This window comes from Lipophrys pholis (genome assembly GCF_963383615.2).
Source record: "Lipophrys pholis genome assembly, chromosome: 22".
NCBI lineage: Eukaryota > Metazoa > Chordata > Actinopteri > Blenniiformes > Blenniidae > Lipophrys > Lipophrys pholis.
The window spans coordinates 9,886,970-9,908,422 of NC_137644.1; the positions used below are offsets into that span (position 1 = coordinate 9,886,970).

The 21,453-nt window shown below is 47.3% G+C and overlaps 3 protein-coding genes across 3 annotated transcripts in view; 1 reads left to right on the forward strand and 2 right to left on the reverse strand.

The window, feature by feature from the left end:
• Positions 1-2,969: 2,969 nt before the first annotated feature.
• On the reverse strand, positions 2,970-7,383 carry parp12b (poly (ADP-ribose) polymerase family, member 12b). The gene is made up of 8 exons (XM_080492421.1): positions 7,008-7,383; positions 6,256-6,391; positions 5,931-6,177; positions 5,734-5,826; positions 5,493-5,619; positions 5,247-5,415; positions 4,043-4,163; positions 2,970-3,950 (listed from the first exon to the last, which is right to left on the reverse strand). The coding sequence occupies exons 1-8, from the start codon at positions 7,352-7,354 to the stop codon at positions 3,832-3,834; spliced, it is 1,359 nt and encodes a 452-aa protein (XP_080348547.1). The 5' UTR covers positions 7,355-7,383; the 3' UTR covers positions 2,970-3,831.
• An 855-nt stretch (positions 7,384-8,238) lies between these two features.
• On the forward strand, positions 8,239-12,379 carry ovch1 (ovochymase 1; the record flags this gene model as incomplete). Its single annotated transcript, XM_080491579.1, has 13 exons — positions 8,239-8,404; positions 8,957-9,040; positions 9,135-9,318; positions 9,390-9,465; positions 9,980-10,169; positions 10,250-10,389; positions 10,579-10,729; positions 10,804-10,845; positions 10,946-11,168; positions 11,331-11,488; positions 11,566-11,664; positions 11,737-11,870; positions 12,166-12,379. The coding sequence occupies 13 exons, from the start codon at positions 8,239-8,241 to the stop codon at positions 12,325-12,327; spliced, it is 1,809 nt and encodes a 602-aa protein (XP_080347705.1). The 3' UTR covers positions 12,328-12,379.
• A 91-nt stretch (positions 12,380-12,470) lies between these two features.
• Positions 12,471-21,453, reverse strand: part of stab2 (stabilin 2) — a gene marked incomplete at its 5' end in the record, with an annotated part of 30,878 nt that continues 21,895 nt past the window's right edge. Inside the window, 22 exons of the mRNA XM_080491580.1 lie at positions 12,471-12,927; positions 13,078-13,200; positions 13,631-13,762; positions 13,881-13,991; positions 14,781-14,927; positions 15,006-15,125; positions 15,464-15,570; positions 15,657-15,822; positions 15,904-16,037; positions 16,638-16,779; positions 16,868-17,061; positions 17,136-17,243; positions 17,533-17,634; positions 17,718-17,867; positions 17,972-18,095; positions 18,278-18,337; positions 18,547-18,693; positions 18,834-18,923; positions 19,445-19,621; positions 19,842-19,913; positions 20,023-20,151; positions 21,046-21,192. Of these exons, the coding sequence (XP_080347706.1) occupies positions 12,868-12,927; positions 13,078-13,200; positions 13,631-13,762; positions 13,881-13,991; positions 14,781-14,927; positions 15,006-15,125; positions 15,464-15,570; positions 15,657-15,822; positions 15,904-16,037; positions 16,638-16,779; positions 16,868-17,061; positions 17,136-17,243; positions 17,533-17,634; positions 17,718-17,867; positions 17,972-18,095; positions 18,278-18,337; positions 18,547-18,693; positions 18,834-18,923; positions 19,445-19,621; positions 19,842-19,913; positions 20,023-20,151; positions 21,046-21,192 (2,742 nt within the window). The 3' untranslated portion in view covers positions 12,471-12,867. The remainder of the gene's footprint in view (positions 12,928-13,077; positions 13,201-13,630; positions 13,763-13,880; positions 13,992-14,780; positions 14,928-15,005; positions 15,126-15,463; positions 15,571-15,656; positions 15,823-15,903; positions 16,038-16,637; positions 16,780-16,867; positions 17,062-17,135; positions 17,244-17,532; positions 17,635-17,717; positions 17,868-17,971; positions 18,096-18,277; positions 18,338-18,546; positions 18,694-18,833; positions 18,924-19,444; positions 19,622-19,841; positions 19,914-20,022; positions 20,152-21,045; positions 21,193-21,453) is intronic.

Sequence of the window (21,453 nt, forward strand, 5' to 3'; positions counted from 1 at the left end):
CCCGGTCCCGGAGCCGGGGCCCGGCCCAATCACAGGGTCCATCGTCCTCAAAGGGCCGCAGCTTCGGTCCCACTGTGGGGCCCTTCAGGAGGACCTGGACACCACAGAAGAAGAGTTAAAAACACATTCTGACACCCGAATAGACGCTATGTGGCCACAGTGACAAAACGCGTCAAAAGGCACATAAATATCACAGAGGGAAGGACTTTGTTCATGTTTTGCTGTTTTCGTTTTCCTCGTGACTGGATGGCGCACGCTGATGACATTTTAGTCTTGCGCCATCACGCCGACTCATCCTAGGCTGCGATTCAGCTTTGCGCTTCGCAAACTTCATGCGGTGGCCCAAAGTTTATGAAATTCATGTCGCACAGTGTGGCGAGCAGTGGACTTTGAAGAACTCTGAAGATCGTTAAAGCCCCGTCCACACGCGCCAAAACAAACGTTTTTTTCTCCCCGTCGTTCTTAAAAAAAAGTTCCGTCAACCAGTCCCTATGAACAAGGCTCACAATGATGCCTTTAGGTGGCGCTGTCACTCAAAACCACTAAAAAGTCAGACGACAACACGAAAAAACTCCTCATCCTCTTATTCGAGACATGTGACGTAGAGGGTCGCTGGATTACAGGTCAAGAGATGACATAATAGTTTTCAGGAAATGTGCGTCTCGTCCATCCACAACTCAAAGCCGAGGCGGCGTTTTAAAATGTCCCCACTCTGGAACCTGTTTTCAGGCTCTTAAAACGCTGAGCAGTGTGGATGATCGGCCAAAGCGGCTACATGCAACAGCATCCTCGTGTAGACAGGGCCCGATTCCAACAAGCTCAGGGCAGGCGGAGCCTGTGATGGTGCCGCCGCCCTACAGCAGGGTCCTGGAGCCAGCAGGTGGGCTGGTTCTAGGTGTTTCCTACAGACTTACAGGGTTAATGAAGAAGGTTTGGCTGTAGAGAAGTGAGTCACCAGCTTCACCAGTGACTTCCTCAGCTTCAGGTGTGACTACATATTTTTTTAATGTCATTCGGTTGTGGTCGGTTCGGTTCGGCTCGGGCCCTGTTCGGGCTCCGGCTTCGTTTCCAGGCTGCCCACAGCTTTGACGGTTCGGCTCGGCTCGGCACTAGTCGGCTCGACTCGGCCCAGTCCGGCACTCCTCGGCCCGGCCCCCTCTCACACTGACCCCATTATCTGAGATACCCCCTCTGATCCCTCCCCTCCACCTCCGCGGCTTCTAATTACCCGGCACGGTCCGGTGTATGGTGGCCGTGACAGCGGTTCTGTACCGCGGGGCCAGGAAGCCTCCTCCAACCGTTGCGAGAGCCGTGGTGCGGCGCGGAGCGAGCCGACAGCTGGAGCCTCCACGCCGCTGCAAGACGCCGAGCCCCCCAGGGGCTGGGCATCCTCCGCCCCGGTACCTGCATACACCGTGACAGGGAGCCGAACCGGAACCGAACCGGACCCTGGTCAGTGAAGCCCGCAGTCAGGGACCTACCTGCCATCCTGGAGATGCGGTTCCGGCGCGTCACGCCTCTCCACAGCCGCGCGGCGCGCTCCCTGCGCGGGGTAGGAGGAGGCGGAGAGTCCCCTGCAGAATCAGACCTTCCTCTTCCTCCTCTTCCTCCTCCTCCTCCCCTCTGTCCGCAGTCTTCCTCTCCACCACCACCAGAACCGTGCCAGGCCCGGATGGGTCCGGTTTCAGGGTGTCGGTACTGGTCCAACCTGGCTCCGCTGCATCGGATCCAAATCTCCAATTATAACGACGTGTCGTTTTTTTTTCTCTAAACACAGACGCGTTTATCCGCCCTGAGACCGAACCGGAATCTTCCTCCGAACCGGACCAGAACCGGTGGAGGGTCCAGAGATCTTCATCCAGAGACCCGAACTGTGCGTCCGGACATCATCCAGCATGAAGCCCCCGAAGAGGAGGAGGAGGAGGAAGAGGAGGAGGAGGAGGAGAGGCTACACACACAAATACTACAATGCTGATTTAAAAAAAAAAATATATATATATATATATATATATATATACTCCATGATTTTACATTACAGTCTAAACTGTACTTAAAATGTAAGATTACAATCTCAAACAAAGAAGTATCCAAAAATACAACATGAGTAGATTTGCACTGCAAATTATTTGGTACTTGCCATTAAAATCTTATTTCTAAACATGATTGTTTTAAGTTATTTACTTATTTTCAGTCCCTGAGTTTACTGTATAATGTCATTTAAAAAAAAAAAAATTCAAATAAAATTTACTTGCTGCATGTAAAGAAAATTTAACTAGTTTTAAGTACTTGTCTTTTCAAATTAGGCGTTTTTGTCTTATATATGTTCTACTCTGTTTTTTTGCATTGTAATGAGTAACTTCCACCACATTTGCCGGTTTCTGTTTTTTCCATATTGTATGAAACGCTCTGTAAGTATGTGACAGTCTGTAAGTTGTACCTGCACTGTAAAGATGTCCACTGTTAACTCACTGTAAAGTACCGGCTAATAATTGTGTTATACTTTCACAGTAACATTTACAGTGATTTACTGTGGCAGTAAATTACACAGACACAAGTATACACGAACTTCACAGCTATTTTGTTTTTACAGGAAATTGAATAAAGTGAAAAATGTATCTACCTCACTGCCAATTTTGCACATGTATATATTTTACAATTTTATAGTTTTACACAGGTTATTCATCATTAATTCACTGTTGCACTTTTGAGGACAAATAAACAAATTTCTGAAATATGTCAATATTTGTTGTAATTTGTTACTCTAATGCCAAAAATCATATTACATGGTGTAAATTATCACCAACTAGTGCAGATAATACTATTTAATTACAAGAATGGGTATGTAATCTGCTACTTCCATATTACTCGTGGGTAAAACTACACTTCTAAAGTACTTTAATGTACAAATCTGAAAACAGTACTGAATAATAATTTAATTTCAGTTCATGACTTTTAACCCTTTTGATTTTAGTTTGATTTCATGTATTTTTATTGTGAAGGATGCAATATATCAATGTAAATACATTCTTCTCTACATACATTGACTCATTTCAATTATTAAAAAAAAGATTGCAAAGCACAGTATTGGTTGTACAAAACCTTTTGATTTTAGATATAAAAGTACATTAAGTACGAGTAAAATCACAGTTGAAAATTTCAATTACAGCAATTTATTTTACTTCCACAGAATTGATTTTATATCACAAGTAAGTAAATTACATGTTCGAAGTAATACTACTAGAAGCCAGTAATGCATTTTCCTCCCTTCATTATTTTAAAAGCACAATTTATGATGTATTTGTAAATCATACTCAAGTGAAATGACATAATCCAAAGTACAAGTGCCCAATAATACTACTCAGTTCCAGTAATGTGAGTATTTGTGTTGTAATGAGCAGGGGCTGTTTATGTATCAAAACCCAAATAGCCCCATAAGTAATATACAAAAATATAGTTTGGCTACAAACACAAGGCATAATAATGCTCAGAGATTAAAATCTGAAATATTTGGCCTCACACAGAAAACGTCAGAAAACTTCATACAAAACTGCAGAAAAGACTTGAATCTCAGACAAAGGGATTTTTTGGATGTGCAAAAACTAATACGATACATTCATGTTTCAAGAAAATAAACCATATATTAATGTTGTGAGTTTTTCGTGCATTTTGTTTTTTTTACATTTTGACCTTTCAGAGTTCACAGGTTGTCCCTGCGGGACTGTGAAGCTTCAGTAACTGATCCGTCCGAAGCACCGGAGCAGTAGAGACGGAGCGTCCATTAAAAACCGTGGATTCCAGGTGTGAAGACACATCAACCCTCACTGGTTCAGGTCAGAATATATGGATTCTCTCCTGAGCCAGCCGCTGCTCCACCTCGGCCCTGGAAACGAAGCGGGGACGCCTCCGGATCTTCCTCTTGGTGTTGTGCTTCAGGTTCCTCTGGTACATGTCTGCGGATGGACATCAGAGGCAGAACCAAAAACAATGAAGACAAGAATAGAAACTGGAGTCCACCTGTGAAGTAGGTGAGACCAGGTTGTACCTTCGAAGCTGATGACGTACGTCCTCTCTCCCTTCATCACGCTCACTCTGGTTGTTTTGTCCGACAGGAAGACTTTCTCCAGAGACTCTGACGTCACAGAGGTTGAACGCTGCTTCTCATCCTGAAAGGAGAGCAACACAAGAGTCACGACGTTCGTGGTTCTGGGGTCATCTCTTGGGTTCTAAAGGCCTTCTTGACATTCTGATGTGTCAGGATGCAAACTGAACCTCCTGAGCAGGTCCACTGTGGAGTTCGGAGCAGACCTCCCCAACGGGCGGGAGGAACTTCATGATTGCAACCAGATTACATGAACAATAACCCAGATATGTGACATTCCTCACTAAACTGTGTGGAGGTTTGTCGGGATACGTAGAGGGATTAACTATTATAAATGTTGAACGGGTACCCAGAAAGCCCATAGACACCCTCCATCTTTATGATTTCCTATATGGAAGTACTAACCAGACCATCTGAACGACTCTCCAGATATGGACAGTCAAGCCAGACGTCTTACAGGCCGGATGCCTCTGGAGGCGATGACTAGTACCTCAGACATGTGAGAACCTGTTACATAAGATTTGAAGAGACCTAATGGAGACTGAAGACCTAACATGATACTAACCAGACAGTCCAAACCTGACTGGAGTACCAACTAAACCTATAATACCAACCAGTCCCACCCGTCCTCGTATCCATCCTCTAGACCTTTTAATTGGTCTCAGGATCCCAGCAGATTTTTGGTGGCAGGTCATCAGTCCACCACTCTGAGGGGGAATACTAAACTTACTGGAACCAGTTTCCAGTACCAGTGGAGATGCCAACCAGCTCTTTTGAACGAGTCCCCAGATTTCCGAGGTAATTTCGAGACAACCTGAACCAGTCTCAAGACCTATGGAAGTACAAACCAGTCCTTCAGACCGAGTCTCAGGATGTCTGATTTCCTAACTATAATTTCTAAACAAGTCCCCAGAGCTTTTTCCAGCACTGCTTCACTGTCCGGTGGTATCCATAGGTGACCATGAGATCGAGGAAAATTAGAAAAATGGCCTCTGGCTTTTTGGACCTCTACAACCAGTCCCAACATGTCTGCATGTAGTTAGCAAACATCTGAAAGAGTCCTGACTCTAAGGGTCTCAGGGGCTCAATCCAGCCTGCTTCTGGTCCCGACATGTCTAGAACTAGTTCCCACAGCAGTAAGACTCACCATTTGTCCATATTCCACCCAGGTTCCGTGGTCCCCCTTGTAGAACCAGCGCCACTCGGTGGTCAGAGTGTAGTGGGGCGGCTTCATCACCGAGGACACGGTGGAGAGACGGCGGACGTCCCATGAGTCCTGAGTCATGGTCTGGAAGTCGACGGGCCAGTCGCCACCGCTGAAATGACAGAGAGGGAACCTTAAGAAAACCCTGTTCAACGACCGGAAGAGCCCAGGGGCACCGTGACCTCTGACCTCTGGCTCTGAGACGGGTCGCAGAAGTCTCGCTCGATGTCCTCCATGTCCGGCAGATCCGTCCAGCCGTCACCGTCAAACCTCTGCCACCTGTAGGGCAGCAGGAAGTGCACCTGTCGGCAATCACCTACAGAACAAGTTCAAAATAAAACGGTTGAAGATTAAAACAAAATGCTTTCACGGTCAGGAACGTATTCATTTGGATTAAAAACAAGTTAAGCGTGTGAAAGTGTGAACTGACTGTGGAAGCGGCAGCTGTTTCTGAGGAAGTGCAGACAGATGGTGCTGCTGTTCTCAGTTTGAGGCGACTCACACCGAGATTCCAGGAAGTTCTCTGAAACACAGCAAGAGTCACGCCGGTAAACACCAGGAACCAAAACAATCAAACGGTTTTCCTCGTGCGCCACGTTTGACTCAGTGTGTGGTTTTTCTCCTCACTGCTGGCGTCGGCGGCGTCAGCCCTCAGGTGCTGGATGTTCCGGTAGATGGCGGGCAGCTGGCGGACGATGTCCCCGCTCAGTCCCCTGTCCTCCTGCAGGCGGCGCCGGGCGAACTCGTCGATGTCGTGCAGCTTGTTGCACTTGCGTCCGAACATGCAGCGGCCCTGGAGGAAGTGCATGCACAGGTGCACTTTGGTGCAGCTGCTGCTGAAGGTGCAGGAGCCTTTGTTGTAGTGGAGACACAGCTGGGGGGTTGGTGGAGAAGTCATGGTCATCATCAGGGACATCGGCGTCGGAGTAAAACGCGTTAGGCGAGTGCTCACCTTGGGCAGCAGCTGCGGGTCGCTCTGCAGCAGCAGCAGCACCAGGTGTTGCTCCGGCAGCAGGTGGAGGTTGTGCTCCCTCAGCAGCAGCAGGTTGTGTTCTGAACCGAGGTCGTGGGAGAACTTGCAGAGTTTTCTGGGAAAACACAGAAGTGGCCGGTGAACGCAGCGTCCCCAGGACGAGCTCACAACCTTCTGAAATCAACAGATATTCCAACACTTCCTTTGTGAAGGTTTGTTTACTTACGTTTGTGTGGAAGTCGACGCGTCACTGTGACGTGTAGAAACAGGCAACAGAAACTGACAACACCTCCATCTTCCAATCTGTTTTATTTTTTGTTATTCTGTTGATTTACAATTTTTTATCACTCTGGCACGCGTCTGCTTCAGTTTTCTCTTGTTTTTTTGTTTTTTTTTCTTGTCTTGATTTCTTATTATTTACATTTTAATCTGCTTCAGTTTTTTTTTTTTTTGTTTTTTTTTATTACTTCTTGTATTTCTTACATCCTGCTGCTCCTGCTCAAAGGTTTCGATTTTCCGTAAGTTTCGTTTTGCCTCTTCACAGCTGTTGCCAGTATCACTCCGCAACCGAAAGTTAAAGTAGTCCCGAATACAGCTTCACCGAGCCACTGTCACTTTTCCTTTTTTCTTTCTTTCTTTCTTTTTTAAAATAGTCTCTTTCTGAGATTAAAGGGAGCCACAGCGCACGCTTATGACGCACGACGCGTGGACGTTCTGCGCGCGCGGCTCACCTGCCCTTCCCGAACCTGCACGTCCCGTAGACAAAGTGCTTGCAGAGGTGCAGCTTCCCGCAGCTCACGCACGGCTCCCCGCTCATGTGGCTCCCGCACAGCCGAAGGGACGTCCGGCCCACCACCGTACAGTTCTCCGCCCGCAGTGCGCCGCCGCGGCCGTCCTCGTGCGGGCCGCGGACCAGCAGGAAGCAGGGACTCCGGAGGATCATGGAGCAGAAGTCGTCCTCCGACATGAAGCAGCGTTCGCGCTGAAGCTGCTCGTAGAGCTCCGGGAGCGGCGCGAGGCCGCCGCGGCTGCAGAGCTCGCGCAGGGCGGAGTGGACCTCGCTGCAACGGCCGGACATTGTGACTGCTCCGCGGCTTCACGCGCACTGACTGGCCGGGAAGGAGGAGAAAACCCAGGGAGGAGGAGGAGGAGGAAGAACCGCATGACGTATCAGCGCGACAAATCATCCACATAAACAAACGTTTCAAAAAGAAGGAAATAGAATTCATGGTTAATTTAGTAATTCTAATTGGCAAATTTCACATTCAGAAATGCAGATTGGAACCCAAAGAACACATTAAATAACAAAAACTGAACAAAGCATTAAAACTCCCTTTGTCCTTTGTGTATTCCTGTCACATCGTTCATTCTCAGGATATTTACCTAATCCTCATGCTTTTTTTATATTTAAAAACTTTACTTTTAACCAACATAGAGGTTAAAATGATCGAATTTTATTCATTATTGTGAGCACTTTGTCTTGTTGGATTGCCCTGTTTGTTAAAATAAATAAATAAATAAATGCTCCCATAGAAGGCAGTTTGAGCATTTATTGAAAAACATGATGGCGAAATGATGAAAAACATCCAAATCTGCTTAAAAAAATAGCCAAAACGGTCACAACAGCTAAAATGAAAAAATTGTGTAACAGCTAAAATCAGATAGAAAAACAGCTGAAGACGTCATGAAATGGTCACCAGTCAACATTTTAAGAGAATTTTCATAAATAAGACACGGTTTATGTTCCTATAGCAAAGCTTTAAGAGCTGTGGTCGCCTCGTTTAAAAAGTTGAATGTGTTTTGCGGCTCCAGTAAAATTAGATTTAGTGGAAAGCGACAAAAAGCTTTATTGTTGGTCATGAAGGCTGCAGACCGCCTACCTACAAACTGATGACTCCAGTCTTGATGCTCAAAGACACATAAAGCACAAGTGCAAAAAAAATTTAAAATCCAAACGAAATCATGACGTCACGTTGTTGGCAGGGGGGAAGTGGGCGGGGCCAGCGTGCAGGTGTTTCTCATCACACAGGTGCGCGGGATGAAGAGGTCAGAGGTCAGTGTGCTCCAGCAGAGCAGAGAGACATGCTGCTGCTTGTGGTGTCACTGTGTCTGCTGGCGGGGGAGACAGGTGAGACAGGTGAGACATTTGAGACATAGACAGGTGTGATACAGATGTTTAGGAGGCGGATGAGTCAGACATGAGACTTAAATAGATACTGGACTTTTGATTCTATTAAATGTGTAAATTTGTGCTTATTTCTTCCAGCCGAATTTAGTCAAAAACCATCAAACTGGACCGATCAGAACAACTTGACCACAGCTGGTATGAAATCTTCAGATTCGTGTTAAAATCAACAAATATAGATTTTCACCCGGCATCTTAACTTCTTTACTCTCGAGGAAATGATTTCAGTCTGATTTCATCTGAAACTCTCAGCATTCTGGTTCAAACCTTTAGATTCCTGAACAAAAGAGGTACATTTCTGTTGAAATGATGAAAAACATTAAAAGGAAACTTCACATTCTTACATGATATTCTGAATTTTCAGAGGAAAGATTCTAATGATGAAATCAGATAATACATTTTTTTTAAGATTTCTGGTAAAAATGATCAAAACTTTTGTCTGAAATTTCTTGAACGAAAACATCAGATGACATATTTATTTATTTTCTTCTTCAGGTGAAGCTTTGAATCAGGAGAACGTCACTCTGAATGGAACCCTGCTGGAGCCCAGATCTTTCTCCGGCCACTTTGGGTTCAGCTGTGAGTCTGTGAACCTGAATATAAATGTGGAGTTATTGTGAACCTCTAAGTAAACCCCCCCCAGCAGAAACCTCTTCACCCGTCCGCCCCTCAGCTCTGGCCGGACTTCGCTCCTTCATCCCGGAACAGGAACTGGAGAACCGGATCATCGGGGGTCAGGAGGCCTGGGCTCACTCGTGGCCCTGGCAGGTTTTGCTGAGGTTTGCATCAATGCCGGCCTGCGGCGGCGCCATCATCTCACCGCTGTGGGTGGTGTCGGCCGCCCACTGCTTCAGAAGGTCCGTTCACACCAGGTTGTTTCCCGGACGGGGGAACCGGTTCTTCTCTGAGCCTCTTGTGGTTTGTTCAGGTACAGCAAAGCTTCTTCATGGACAGCTCTGGCTGGAAAACACGACCTGGATAATCTTCAGGAGTCCGGACAGCAGGTCAGAAGGTCGTCGGTTTGAAACCACGAAATCACAGAGGACACGTTTCATATAGGGACAGTTAAACTTTGATTTGCCTGCACCTGGTTGTCCTTCAGTTTTTGAAGGTTTCCAGAGACAAATGTTTGACCTTTCCAAAAACTTTTGATCGTCAAGCATTTCAATATTTTCCCTCACACATCAGAAGCTGGAGCCAAACCTGACGGAGAACCTCATAAAATTCACGTTCTACAGGAGCCTTTGGTGACTTCTCTTCCCTCTGACTTCGCTCTAATCTGCTTTTCCAGTTTTTACATCTGTCCCATAGAGATGTAGTGAAGTGTAGTTGGTCAAAACCAATTTAAAACTACTCATTTGATGATCGTTCCATAAAACCTGTCGAATACCAACAGAAAAACCTGACATCGTTCTGTTCAATGTGTCCAAAATAAGAGGGCATACGTAACTGAAACCACCAGAGAAAGTCGATTGCAAAGATGTACCGGAAACTGGGCGGTGTGTTTTGTCTTCTCAGCTGGTCAGAGTCTCCGCCATCATCTCCCATCACGACTACAACCTCCAGACTAAAGATGGCGACGTAGCTCTGCTGAAGCTGCTGCAGCCGCTGGTCTTCAACGAGTATGTCCGTCCCATCGACCTGTGGATGAGGCCGATCCCTCTGTCAAAGCGCTGCACCGTCACCGGCTGGGGCTCCACCCAAGAGAGTGAGGACCCACTGGGTAGTTCAGGATGGGCCCAGTCCCCTCGAGGCTGGATCTTGAGATTTGCTGTGCTTCTCCTTAAGACGGTCCTCGAGTGCACCGGCTGCAGGAGGTGAACGTCACCGTGCTGCCCTCCGAGGCCTGCAACGAGTACTACAGTGGCAGGATCCGACCCAGCATGCTCTGCGCTGGAAAAGACCAGGGAGGGGTGGACGCCTGCCAGGTGAGACCAGGACAGAACCAAGACACTGAAAATCCATGCTGAACACAATGAGCCTAAAATCTGGACCGACACAGAACCAGAGCCTGAGCACTTGGACAGACTGTGGCTCATGCTGATGACAAACCAATCACGTCTTGAAAAGAAGCCCAATGCAGCACCGACGCACCCAATCTGTCTCTACGCACTCAGGGGGATTCTGGAGGTCCTCTGTCCTGCTACACTGGGACCAGACATGAGTTGGTCGGTTTGGTGAGTTGGGGCATTGGTTGTGGTCGAGCCAGAAGACCGGGGGTGTACACCAAAGTGCAGGAGTACGCTGACTGGATGTCTGACATCATGAGTGAGTTCGTTACTATGTTTACTTGTGGAGGAGGCGTTTCCTGCTCTGACCACTTCCCGTTCCCCCATCAACAGGGGTTCACGGCTCGGAGTCTGAGGACAACCTCACAGCTGAAGGCAGGTTTTTACTTCCTGAACTCCTCTTTGGTTCTGGATCAACACACACATGGACGTCCTGTTCAGGTCTCTCTCTTGTCTGTGTCTACCTGGACGATAGAGGATCACTGTGGTAAGCAGCAGAGCTTCGGATGTGATCGGGCTCCGGGTTTGGCCGAAGTCTTGCTGTCCGAGGATGGTAAGGTGTCTGTGGGGAACGTGTCGGAAAGCTGCCCCTTCTTCTGGCCCTGGCAGGTCAGCCTGCAGTCCAACGGACGCCATTACTGCAGCGGTGCGCTGATCCACCGCCGCTGGGTACTCACCGCCAAGCACTGCAGCGTGAGGTACTATTACTACTAATACTACTTCTACAATCCAGTTTGTTACCCTCCTTGCCTGTATTGCCCTGCTGCCATTACCTTTCCTGTCTTTGTTACCCCACCTTTGAAAGAATACTTGATTCTCATGGGAAAATGTAACCCCCCCCCCCCCCCCCCCACCCGCAGAGCGAAGGAGGATGTGGTGGTTCTGGGAGTCCATGACGTGCATTTCCTGTCCAGTCAGACCGTACTGGTAGATGAAGTCTTCAACCCGCCACTGGATGCTGGTTTCCCTCCAAGATCGGACCTGTCGCTGCTCCGCCTGAGCGTCGCCGCTAGAATAGGTCTGCACCTCCTGAATCTCCTCCTGGACTCTCCTGACTCTGAAGTACTCAGTCTGTCACTCTGGTCCTCCCTTCAGGCCCGGACGCGTCTCCTGTTTGTGTCCCGGAGGAGGACGAGGAGCCGGACGAGAGCTGGTCCTGTGTGACCGCCGGTTGGGGAGCCGTTAAAGCGGCAGGTGAGGCGACCTCCACGTTTGCAGACGTTAATAGACTCGGACTGAGTGATGGTTGAGCTCCTCCTCCTGCAGGGGACATCAACCCGGACAGGCTGCACCACACAAGACTGACCCTGGTCAACGAGACCAGCTGCAGGAAGGAGTGGGGGGACTTCGTCAGTGATTCCCATATCTGCTCTGACCCTGCAGGATCCAGTTCCTGTCTGGTAACCAAACCCTGAAAACACTAGTTAGACCCACTCTGGTGGGTTCTTAGCCGTCCCACTAATATGGAATAATATCAGCCACCAGCACCTACTAGAGCAGATAACCATATATTTTGACTTTCATCGATGAAAATTATCATCTTGATTCTTGAATCACATTTTTCACACTTTATCTGACTTGCCCCCTAGTGGTGCAATTATTGATGGCAGCAGCCACGTAGGACAGCAGGAGTATAAAGTATAAGAAGGCTTTCTTACAGAGACCCCATCATAAGTGGACTGTGTGTTTGTTCAGGGTGACGCCGGGGCGCCGCTCTTCTGCCAGAAACGAGGAACCTTCTTCCTGTTCGGCATGTCGTCGTGGGGCAGCTGGCGCTGTGATGCCCAGAAACCGGCCGTCTTCACCAAAGTGTCTGACTTTACCCCGTGGATCGAACAGGTCACCCACAACTACTGAACACCCACCTCAGACCCCCCCACCCAAACACAGATTAAAGTCTGATCCCACCATCCCATGCTTGTCAGTTTGTTTTGTCAGTCCAGCCTGTGACGCTGGAGACTCAACGTTGCAGAGGTCAGGACTGAAATAAGATTATTGATGGACTTGACAGGGTTTTGATCCCATTTATTTCTATCTAAATTAAAAACACAAACTTTTAGAATGAATTCCTCACAATTTTACAAATATGCTTCATTTTCTTTGATTTGACGATTGTAAAACTAAAAAGTTCCCTGTGAAGCAGCAGATCCAGACGGCACCTCGTTAACAGAGTTCTCAGAGGGTTGGACAGTCTTATAGAAGTGGCTCAGTCTCATAAGTGAAGCATGTGGAGAAGAAGAAATCCTAGTTTGGATCCAGGTGGAGGTTCAGGTGGTCTACCGGCTCTGAGAAGACTTCAGTTCTCGGGTTTGGAAGGAGGGATGAGAAGTTCTGGCTCTTGGAAGTGAGGAAGTACTCTTGGCTCTCGTAGGGGGAAGTCTCCCGGCAGACTGACGCTCAGCTGTCCTGCAGCAGGTCGAACGCTCCTCCGACCACCACCTGGTGTTTGTCCTCCACCTGCAGGCACAGAGCGAGTAAAACGACTGCAGCTGGAAGATTTGTCTTTGCATCAATGAAACTACCAGAGGACAGGCTGAATGTTTGATAAAAGGACAAAGGAGACGAATAAGACGCTACTTCGGAGCCCATCAGGATCTGATAACCCACCTGCTGACTGACGGTGGAGCCCAAACACTCGGCTTGTTCTGGTCCAGGTTCATAAACCGGGTTGGAGATGTTGCGGCTGCGGATTTCTGGTGGAGTGTCATCCTCTTCTTCCTCCTCGTCTTCCTGTTGGATCCCAGAACACAATGAAAATGCTGCCACCTGCTGGAGACAGCAGCTGGTCCTTCAAGTCATCTGATTGCAGAGACTTGGATGCTTCAGACTAAAGTCCACCGGGACACAACTCAGGCAGACGGAATGCTAGGATTGCAGACATGTTAGATGCTACAGAGTGATTGGATACTACAGATTGGACACAGAAAAGACGTTAGAGATGTTTAAAACTAGCCGGTACAGGATGCGGACTGAGGGATCAACAGGACACGAGACTGGACTGGACAGTTTGTAATACAGTGATTCACCATCAGTGCACACAGTCTACAGACTTTAGCCTATGAGAACCACGTAATCAAAAAAACCTGAATAAAAGTGACAGTGAACGCAACACGACTGAATTAAACTGTAGCTGAACGAAGGAGAGAACGGTTGCTCTGACCTTGAAGTAGTGGAATCTGAAGGGTTTGGCGCTGTGGGAGTAAAAGTGATATCCCACAAACAGGACTCCGGCCACCACCACCACCAGCAGCACCACGCCCACGCCCATCCCGGCTTTGTGCGCCACTGGCATCTGCAGGGCCAATCAGAGACCAGTTCAGAGGACGACGTCATGATGTCATACTGGAAGCATTTCAATAAGCCGCTGCAGCAAGATGCATTCAGGATCAGACATGGAAATGTGACGTCACCTGGTGGTGAGGGGGCGGGGCTTTCAGTGGTCCTTGGAGAACATGGACGATCCCGTTGGAAGCCAGGATATCTGAGTCGGTGACGAAGCGGTCGTTAATGTAACGAGACGACTGAAGGGGAAAACAAGGGGTTCATTTTAAAAATCTGTATTTTTTCACGGTTTCCCGAAAATGTCTTTACATTGTCACATTAAAACGTTCAGTAAAATATTTTGTCCTCATATCTCGAGAACAGCTGCAAACCAGAAAAGACACTTGATAAAGGATGTGGGGATGAACCCTGCTGTGAACTGACTGAAAGTTCAACTAAAAGGAACATTCTAGCCTCTTGATATTTTTTTTTCTTTTTTCTTTTTTTACAAGACAACTTTTTTCAGAAAAACAGATTTATTTTAATAAAAAAAATCTTTCAAAAATGTTTATATTTTCCATTGAAATACAAGTGAACAACAAGTTCAAATACATTTCTGGGCAAAATATTGACTGTCACATTTCTAATGATTTGTGTTTAAAATTTCAGAAAAATTTAAAACATCTCATTTATTTTAAGTAAATGAAGTATATCTAGTCTGCGACCTATAAACAGCTTTGAAGGAAGAAGACGAAACACTTTCATTCAGAATTGTCTGAAAACAACTTGAAAATAAAGATTCAGCTAGCTGCAGTTCCACTCAATCCTGTAATACCAGTGTGTACCACCAGATGGTGCATTGAGTCAAGCCTGCATTCATACCAGAACAGAAAAAGACAATAGAGACATTGGAGACCAGCATGACGGGGACCAATACTGCCACCAAATGCTCAAGAATTTAATTAATTCAAGTCTCCATTGAGTTTGCTTAAATGTGATATTTCGATATGTGTGACGTATTTCAAATGTGAGCTGAGATGATGTCTGACCAGAGCGGTCGGGTCGAGCAGGTCGGCGATCCCGAGCACGTTCAGACTGCCGACTCGGGTCCGGATGCGGCTGCCGTTCTTCAGCTGGCTGAGCGGGAAGGCCTGACCCTCGGACAGGTGGAACTCGATGTCCCGCTGGGAGAGCGTCTGCAGGGACAGGGAGCTCGGGTCACGTGACGCATACAGGTGTGGCCATCACAACACGTCTGGGCGTGTGCGACTCACCTGGTTGGCCGGCAGGCCGCTGTTGTCCGGTACGAAGAGCGTGGAGTGAACGGTGAGGTTGCTGAGACGCTTCACAAACTGTTTCCCCGACTCAGACGTCAGAGAGAAGTTCAGGATTTGCTGCAAAGGAAGTAAATGTTTCTTTTTAAGCCCCTCCCACTTTCTTGGTTAAATAAAATCTGACAGTAAAATTTAAAGTTGAAGGATGTTTTTTTTTTTTCTCCGAAAGTCAGAAGAAAACGTAGTCAGATGTGTGTGCTTGTGATGTTTACGTGTGTGTGCTGATGTATACACTAAGTTTGACGAGATCTGTGTGAAATGGAACTTGTGTGTCTATATCAACTGATCTGTGTTAGTTTATCTGTACTTAGATGAGATAAGACATGACATACAAACAAAAATCACCAATCACTGACATTTGTGATCACAGACAGTGGTTTGCTGGCGGTGAGACTCACAGTGAGGAAGTTGGAGAAGGTGGGAGTGGATCTGAGGACCTGCAGCAGGTTTCCAGTGCAGCTGAAACCGTCTCCAACGTAACCTGGCTTACATTCACACTGCACCTCTGAAACAAAGGGCGCATCACTGACAACCTGCACACAACACAGACAGACTCAAACCAACACAGACTAACAGTCCTTCCTGCCTCACCCTTCATCCTGTAGCAGAACGTGTCCCAGGTCTCGCTCAGGTTCTTGCGAGTGCCGTAGTCTACGATTCCCACGTGTCCGAAGCCACAGTTTGGGTTGGAGTAGGTGGTGGGGTACGCTACCCGGGCCTGGTCCAACCAGCCGGCCGCACACATGTTCATCCCAGCCTGCGGAGACGTCACACCGGACAGGGTGAGTGACAGACACCTGCACAGCCGGACACACCTGTCTGCGATGCGTTCACTGACCTGCTGAGCGTAGGACAGCTGAGTGTACGTGGCCAGGCTGCCTCCCTCCGCAGTGCAGGCCTGCTGAGCTGCGATGTAGTTCAGTTTGTACTGACCTCTTTCAGAGCGATAGTGAAACACACCCAGTGTCGTATCTGCACGCAAATACACACACAACTGTTAGCCTTAACTTTAAAAGCATCTTCTGCTGAGGTTAGTGTTAGCATTGCTACCAGTTTTAGCATTATCATAAGAAATGACTGCGTTCACACGACAACGTTTTCAAGTGAAACCGGAAAGCTTTGGTTCCATTTTGGGGGTCTGTTTACTCGAAAGCGGTGCTTGGAGCTACTGAAAACGCAACTTTTTGAAAACGGCTCCCAAGGTGAAACTTGGAAATGCAACTTTTTGAAAATGCTCCGACTGGCATGCTAGCTACATAATTGTTTAGCTTTTCTGGCGTTTCTGTGTAAACGGACATCGTTTTCAAAATGTTACCGTGTGAATGAGAAACCTTTATGAAACAAAAATGGATGCATTTTCACTCAACTGGGCCTCAGTTCTTCTCACTTATGTGACTACTAGATTAAATATCGGTGATAATATATGCAGCAATTACTTTTTGATGCACTGTTAGTATCAGCATTTAACAGACATCTCGTTCATTTTAATATGAACATACTTTAGTTTTTACAACTACTTTTTTAGTAAAAGTAACTAGTAACTGTATTCAAGTGCAAATTTAATCACTTCACCTTCAAAATGGAGGTCGGTACATTTGGCGTCTTGGTGACATTCCCCATTGTCTTGGAGACAGCGGCTGATCGGCAGCTGTTTGACTTCACAAGTCAGTCCGTCGCCGATGTAGCCGTCCTTACAGCTGCACTTCTTCTTCCCCTGTTTCAGACACATGGGTTGACCAACAATCACCAGTAACTTAAAGCTACGTCTCAACGTGTCGAAAAACTATTGGCGTGTGCTTCACCGGCGCCGTCATGGTGCAGGTGGCGTGTTCGTGGCAGCCGCCGTTCTCTCCGGAGGCGCACGGGTCGATGGGCTGGCAGCTGAAGCCGTCTCCGGTGTGACCTTTAGGACACGTGCAGGTCACCACCTCGCCATTCTGAGAACACTTAGCTCCTTTAGCGCAACCGCCATTCCACACGTCACACACATCCACCGCTGTAGAAACAGAGAGAGAGAATGAGCCAAAAATACAACAAAAATTGTGTATATGTGTGTGTATGTGCGTTTACGTGTGCAGGTGTATCCGTCTCCCTGGTAAAATGGCCGACAGACGCAGACGTTGCCGTCCTTGCAGACGGCTTTGGGGGCACAGGAAGGAGAACAGTGGAAAACCTCAGCTGAGGACACAGAGACGAAAACACCAACTCACTCTTTTTTCTCTGGGTTCCGTGTCAGTAAACAGGAGTTAAATGAAGCAGTCAGTTACAACAGCACCGCAGGCTAATGCTAAAAGTTAGCTCGGTTAGTATGACCGAAACTCTTCTCTTCTCATGGCAAATGTCAAGAGAAACATCTCAACAACTAAAACTGTGGTAGTTGTTTCACAAAGAGTTCGTTCAGATTAGTTGAACTGTGACTATTAGCATGTTAGCATTAGCGAGTATTAAAAACATCAAGTGAACCGACTCTGGACGTCACATCGGTCTCCGGTCCATCCGGGCTCACAGAAGCACAGACCCGTCCCCCGCCGTCCATCCTCGCACGAGCCGTGTTCGGAGCAGTTACAGGCTGAAACGCAGCACCAAACCGAACCATGAAGCGTCTCTCACGTCGCATCGTCATCGACAAACCCCGCTCGCCCAACCACTCACCTTTACACGTCGGCCCGTAGAAACCGGTACTGCACAGCTCGCAGGCCACGCCCCCAAATCCGGCCTCACAGGTGCAGGTCCCGTTACCAAGGTGACCGTCATCACATTGACCACGGTTGTTACATGGAGCGAGGGCCCCCCCCGGACACGCTGGACAGACATCACAAGACCACTTAATAACTGATGGTTAGTCCTTATTTTCAGCGCCAGGGACAGTTGGTGGAGTAACTGTGTTTTATGTTCCACGTTCTCACCCAGACAGTCCCGTCCGTAATAACCCTGGCAGCACTTTGACTTCCAGATGTTGACGCTGCAGATTCTGCGACACCCGGAGTTTTTTTTAATGTGCAAGCTGGGAACGTCACACCTCTCGAGCCTCTGAAACAACACACACACACACACACACACACACACACACACACACACACACACACACACACACACACACACACACACACACACACACACACACACACACACACACACACACACACACACACACACACGTCATCACAATGTTTTCCCTCGTCTGACTTTCTTTGACAGGTCAGACATCAAACCTTTAGTTTGCTTCCATCAGGACAGCGATTGGCTGATGTGAAGCATGCTCGACAGTTCATCTACCAGGAAGGAGTGAAACAGAGACGTAAAATGTTACTTCCAGTGTGACATGTTTCATGTTGCTGTCCGGAGTGAGTTTGTTCAGAATGAGGCTCCCCCGCCAGTAAACAGGAGTTTAATTAAATAGTGGCAGAGCAATAAATGGTAACGCTAACAGCAAGCAGGATTGCCTCTAACACCTTGGCGTGTCCTCAGGTGTCAGACTCACGGTCAGGTCCACGGTGATGTGCTCGTCGCAGCGTCCACCCAGGCTGGGCGGAGTCAGCAGGCAGTCGATCCCGTAGGCAATCCCGCCTTTAAAACCAAGATGCCTCTGAATGATGCGACACTTCCCGTCATTAATAAAAATGTCTCCCTGTTCGAAGAAGAGCGATCACACAAAAATCCACCACGTCACAGGTATTAATCCCATATTCATGGCGTCACTGGGATGTTTCCATGTGCACACTGTCTAATAATAACGTCGTCATCTTCTTGTTCTCAGCTGGTACTCACAATGTTGTCGGTGTCTCCACAGATGAAGGAGAGCGAGGAGCCCTGCAGGGTCCGAGCCGAGTCCAGATACACCAGAGCTTCAGCATAAACCTGACCCCGACAACACAGCTCCAATTACAACACAGCAATGTCCAGTTTCATTCACTTATTTTAAATCAAACTGAAACCCAATGAAACAATTAAATCAGTTGATTTACGTCTGTGGGTACGGCTACAGACGTTAGCACTCGCATATGCAGCGGCTAAAGCGATTGGGAATTCTTAACTCTGAAATCTGAAAGAGCCAAACTGAAGACGGATTGCAAACTACAGCGACTCATTACTGCAATGCAGTGCACAAATGTGACATTACATACGCCTTCAAGTCAGAGCACCAGGAGTCCTGATTGAGAATACCCTCTGCTTAGCATTTAGCATTAGCGACTATCTCTCCATGTCTCACTCCCTGACAGGAGTGTAATGCTAAAGCATTAGCGAAAGCTACTATCCCAATTGGTCCTGCAAACTTTCTACGACTTTAACAGGAAGAGGAAGTATCAGGTATTTCCTGCATTTTGAGCGCCCCCTGCTTGGAAAAAACAGCACAGCGGCTCGTTTCTGTGCGTTCGTACCTTCTGGCTCTGGATGATGTGGTACTTCAGGTACTCCAGCAGCTGTGGGCGGTTGTGTAGGTGGAACAGGAAGTCCTTCTGTTCCTGTGGCAGGGACGCCATGACGCCATCCGATGGGAGGAAGAGCGTCACCGGCTGGTGGACAGCATCGTTCACCAGGTCCATCACACCCGTGTCCTGAGACATGGACAAGAACAGCAGATTACAATAGAAGGACTTATTGTCGTTCCAAAGTAAAAGCTGTCGGCATATTTTTTCCTCAAAACTTCAGGACCCTTCATGTGCGCCGTATAGATGTTGGGGTCCTGTTCATGTTTATCTTTGCTCACGAGTGTTGTAGTGTAATTTGGCCCCTGGCTCGCATGTGAAAGCAGCTGAAAAACAATTGTTTTGGTACCTCCAGCAGTTTGTAGAAGGTTTTATAACCGTGAAGCGTGGCCACTTCCGTCAGACTCCTGTATCTTGAGTCCTGCTGGGAGACAATAGATGTAATAATCACCCCAAACATTTTCCAACCGGGGGGGGGGGGGGGTTCTGAAGGTGTGGCGGGCAGGTAAAAGTCTGAAGCTGGTACTGACTCTGCCCCTCTGGGTGCTGTTAGTATCCACGTTTGGAGGATTGAGGATCCTGTCGACTTCATGGATGATCCCATTAGCGCTCACGTCGTCACTGTACGTCACATTCGCCTGATCGACGAAGATCGTCCCCTGAAAACAAACACCAAGAAACTGGACCACATCACACCAGTCCTCAAAACACTACGCTGGCTTCCTATGAGTGTCCAAGGATAGATCTGAAATCTTACTGCTGAACTCCAAAGTGCTGAATCTTGGACCAAAACATATGCAAGAGTTATTGGTTCCCTATAAGACGTCTCAAATCCCCGGGTGGTCTGGAACAGGTCTACTGTGTTCTCCCAGAACCAAACAAAGTGAAGCCGCATTTACTTGACACACTCCAAACTTTTTATGTTCACCGTAAATAGTGTTTGCATTTTTTTGGTTAATTTAATCCTTTCTGTCCTTCTATTTACCGTATTCTGTGTGGAGGAATCCTTAAAGGAATTTCCCTCTGGCATTAAAAAAGCATTTCTATCCTATTCTAAAATGTCAAAATTGCGTCAAAAATGCTAGAAAAGAAGGATGAAACGGCTAAAATGAAGTACAATTGAGCTGAAAACGTAATGAAATGTTCACCATCCTAAATTGAAACTTACCTAACCTACCTTACCTAACTCATAATTCCATCATAACCTTTTTTTTTCCCCAAACTAAACTTTAGAAGCTGTGTTTGCCTCATTTTAAAGGTTAAACGTATTTTGCGGCTCTCGGTTAATTTAATTTGGTGGAAAATCATAAAAATGTCTCTTTCGGTCATGAAGGTTGCCGACCCCTGCTGCTCTAGCCCATGATCGGTGCCACTGATGCTGCTGTTATTACTTCAAGCACTCTATCCCAGAGACAATGTGCTAATCTTCCATTGTTATGTTCTGTCGTCACCGTCTTTATTTCTTCTGTTTGCTATTTTATGGACATATTGGATGGAAGGATGGATGGATGAGTTGATTGACATGTGGCTGACTCCACGCTCTGATTGGTCACCTTCTTGGCGCCGGTCTTCAGCACGTATCCGGACAGGGACGTCAAGTTTCGTGGCCGGCTCAGGTCGGCAGGCAGCAGAGTGTGACACATGACGACGTGGCTCCGTATGTGGTTCTCAAAGTCTTCCCTCGAGGACAACAACTTCTCCTAGAAAATACAAAATAAAAACATTTTAAAAGTTCTACTTAAGTGAAACGGTGTGTTTCTATGAGCAACAGAAGGTGAAGAGGATGGTCACTAAAGTGAAGAACAGCGGGCTAAAGTGGATGGATGACATCTTTGATCCTTTTGAATGACTGGAGATTTCTTTTATGATTTCCACATTTGATGGAAGAGAAACAAACATTTAGATGTATTGAGATTTTTAGCACATGTTTAAAACCATGTAATGTAGAATGAAAATATGAG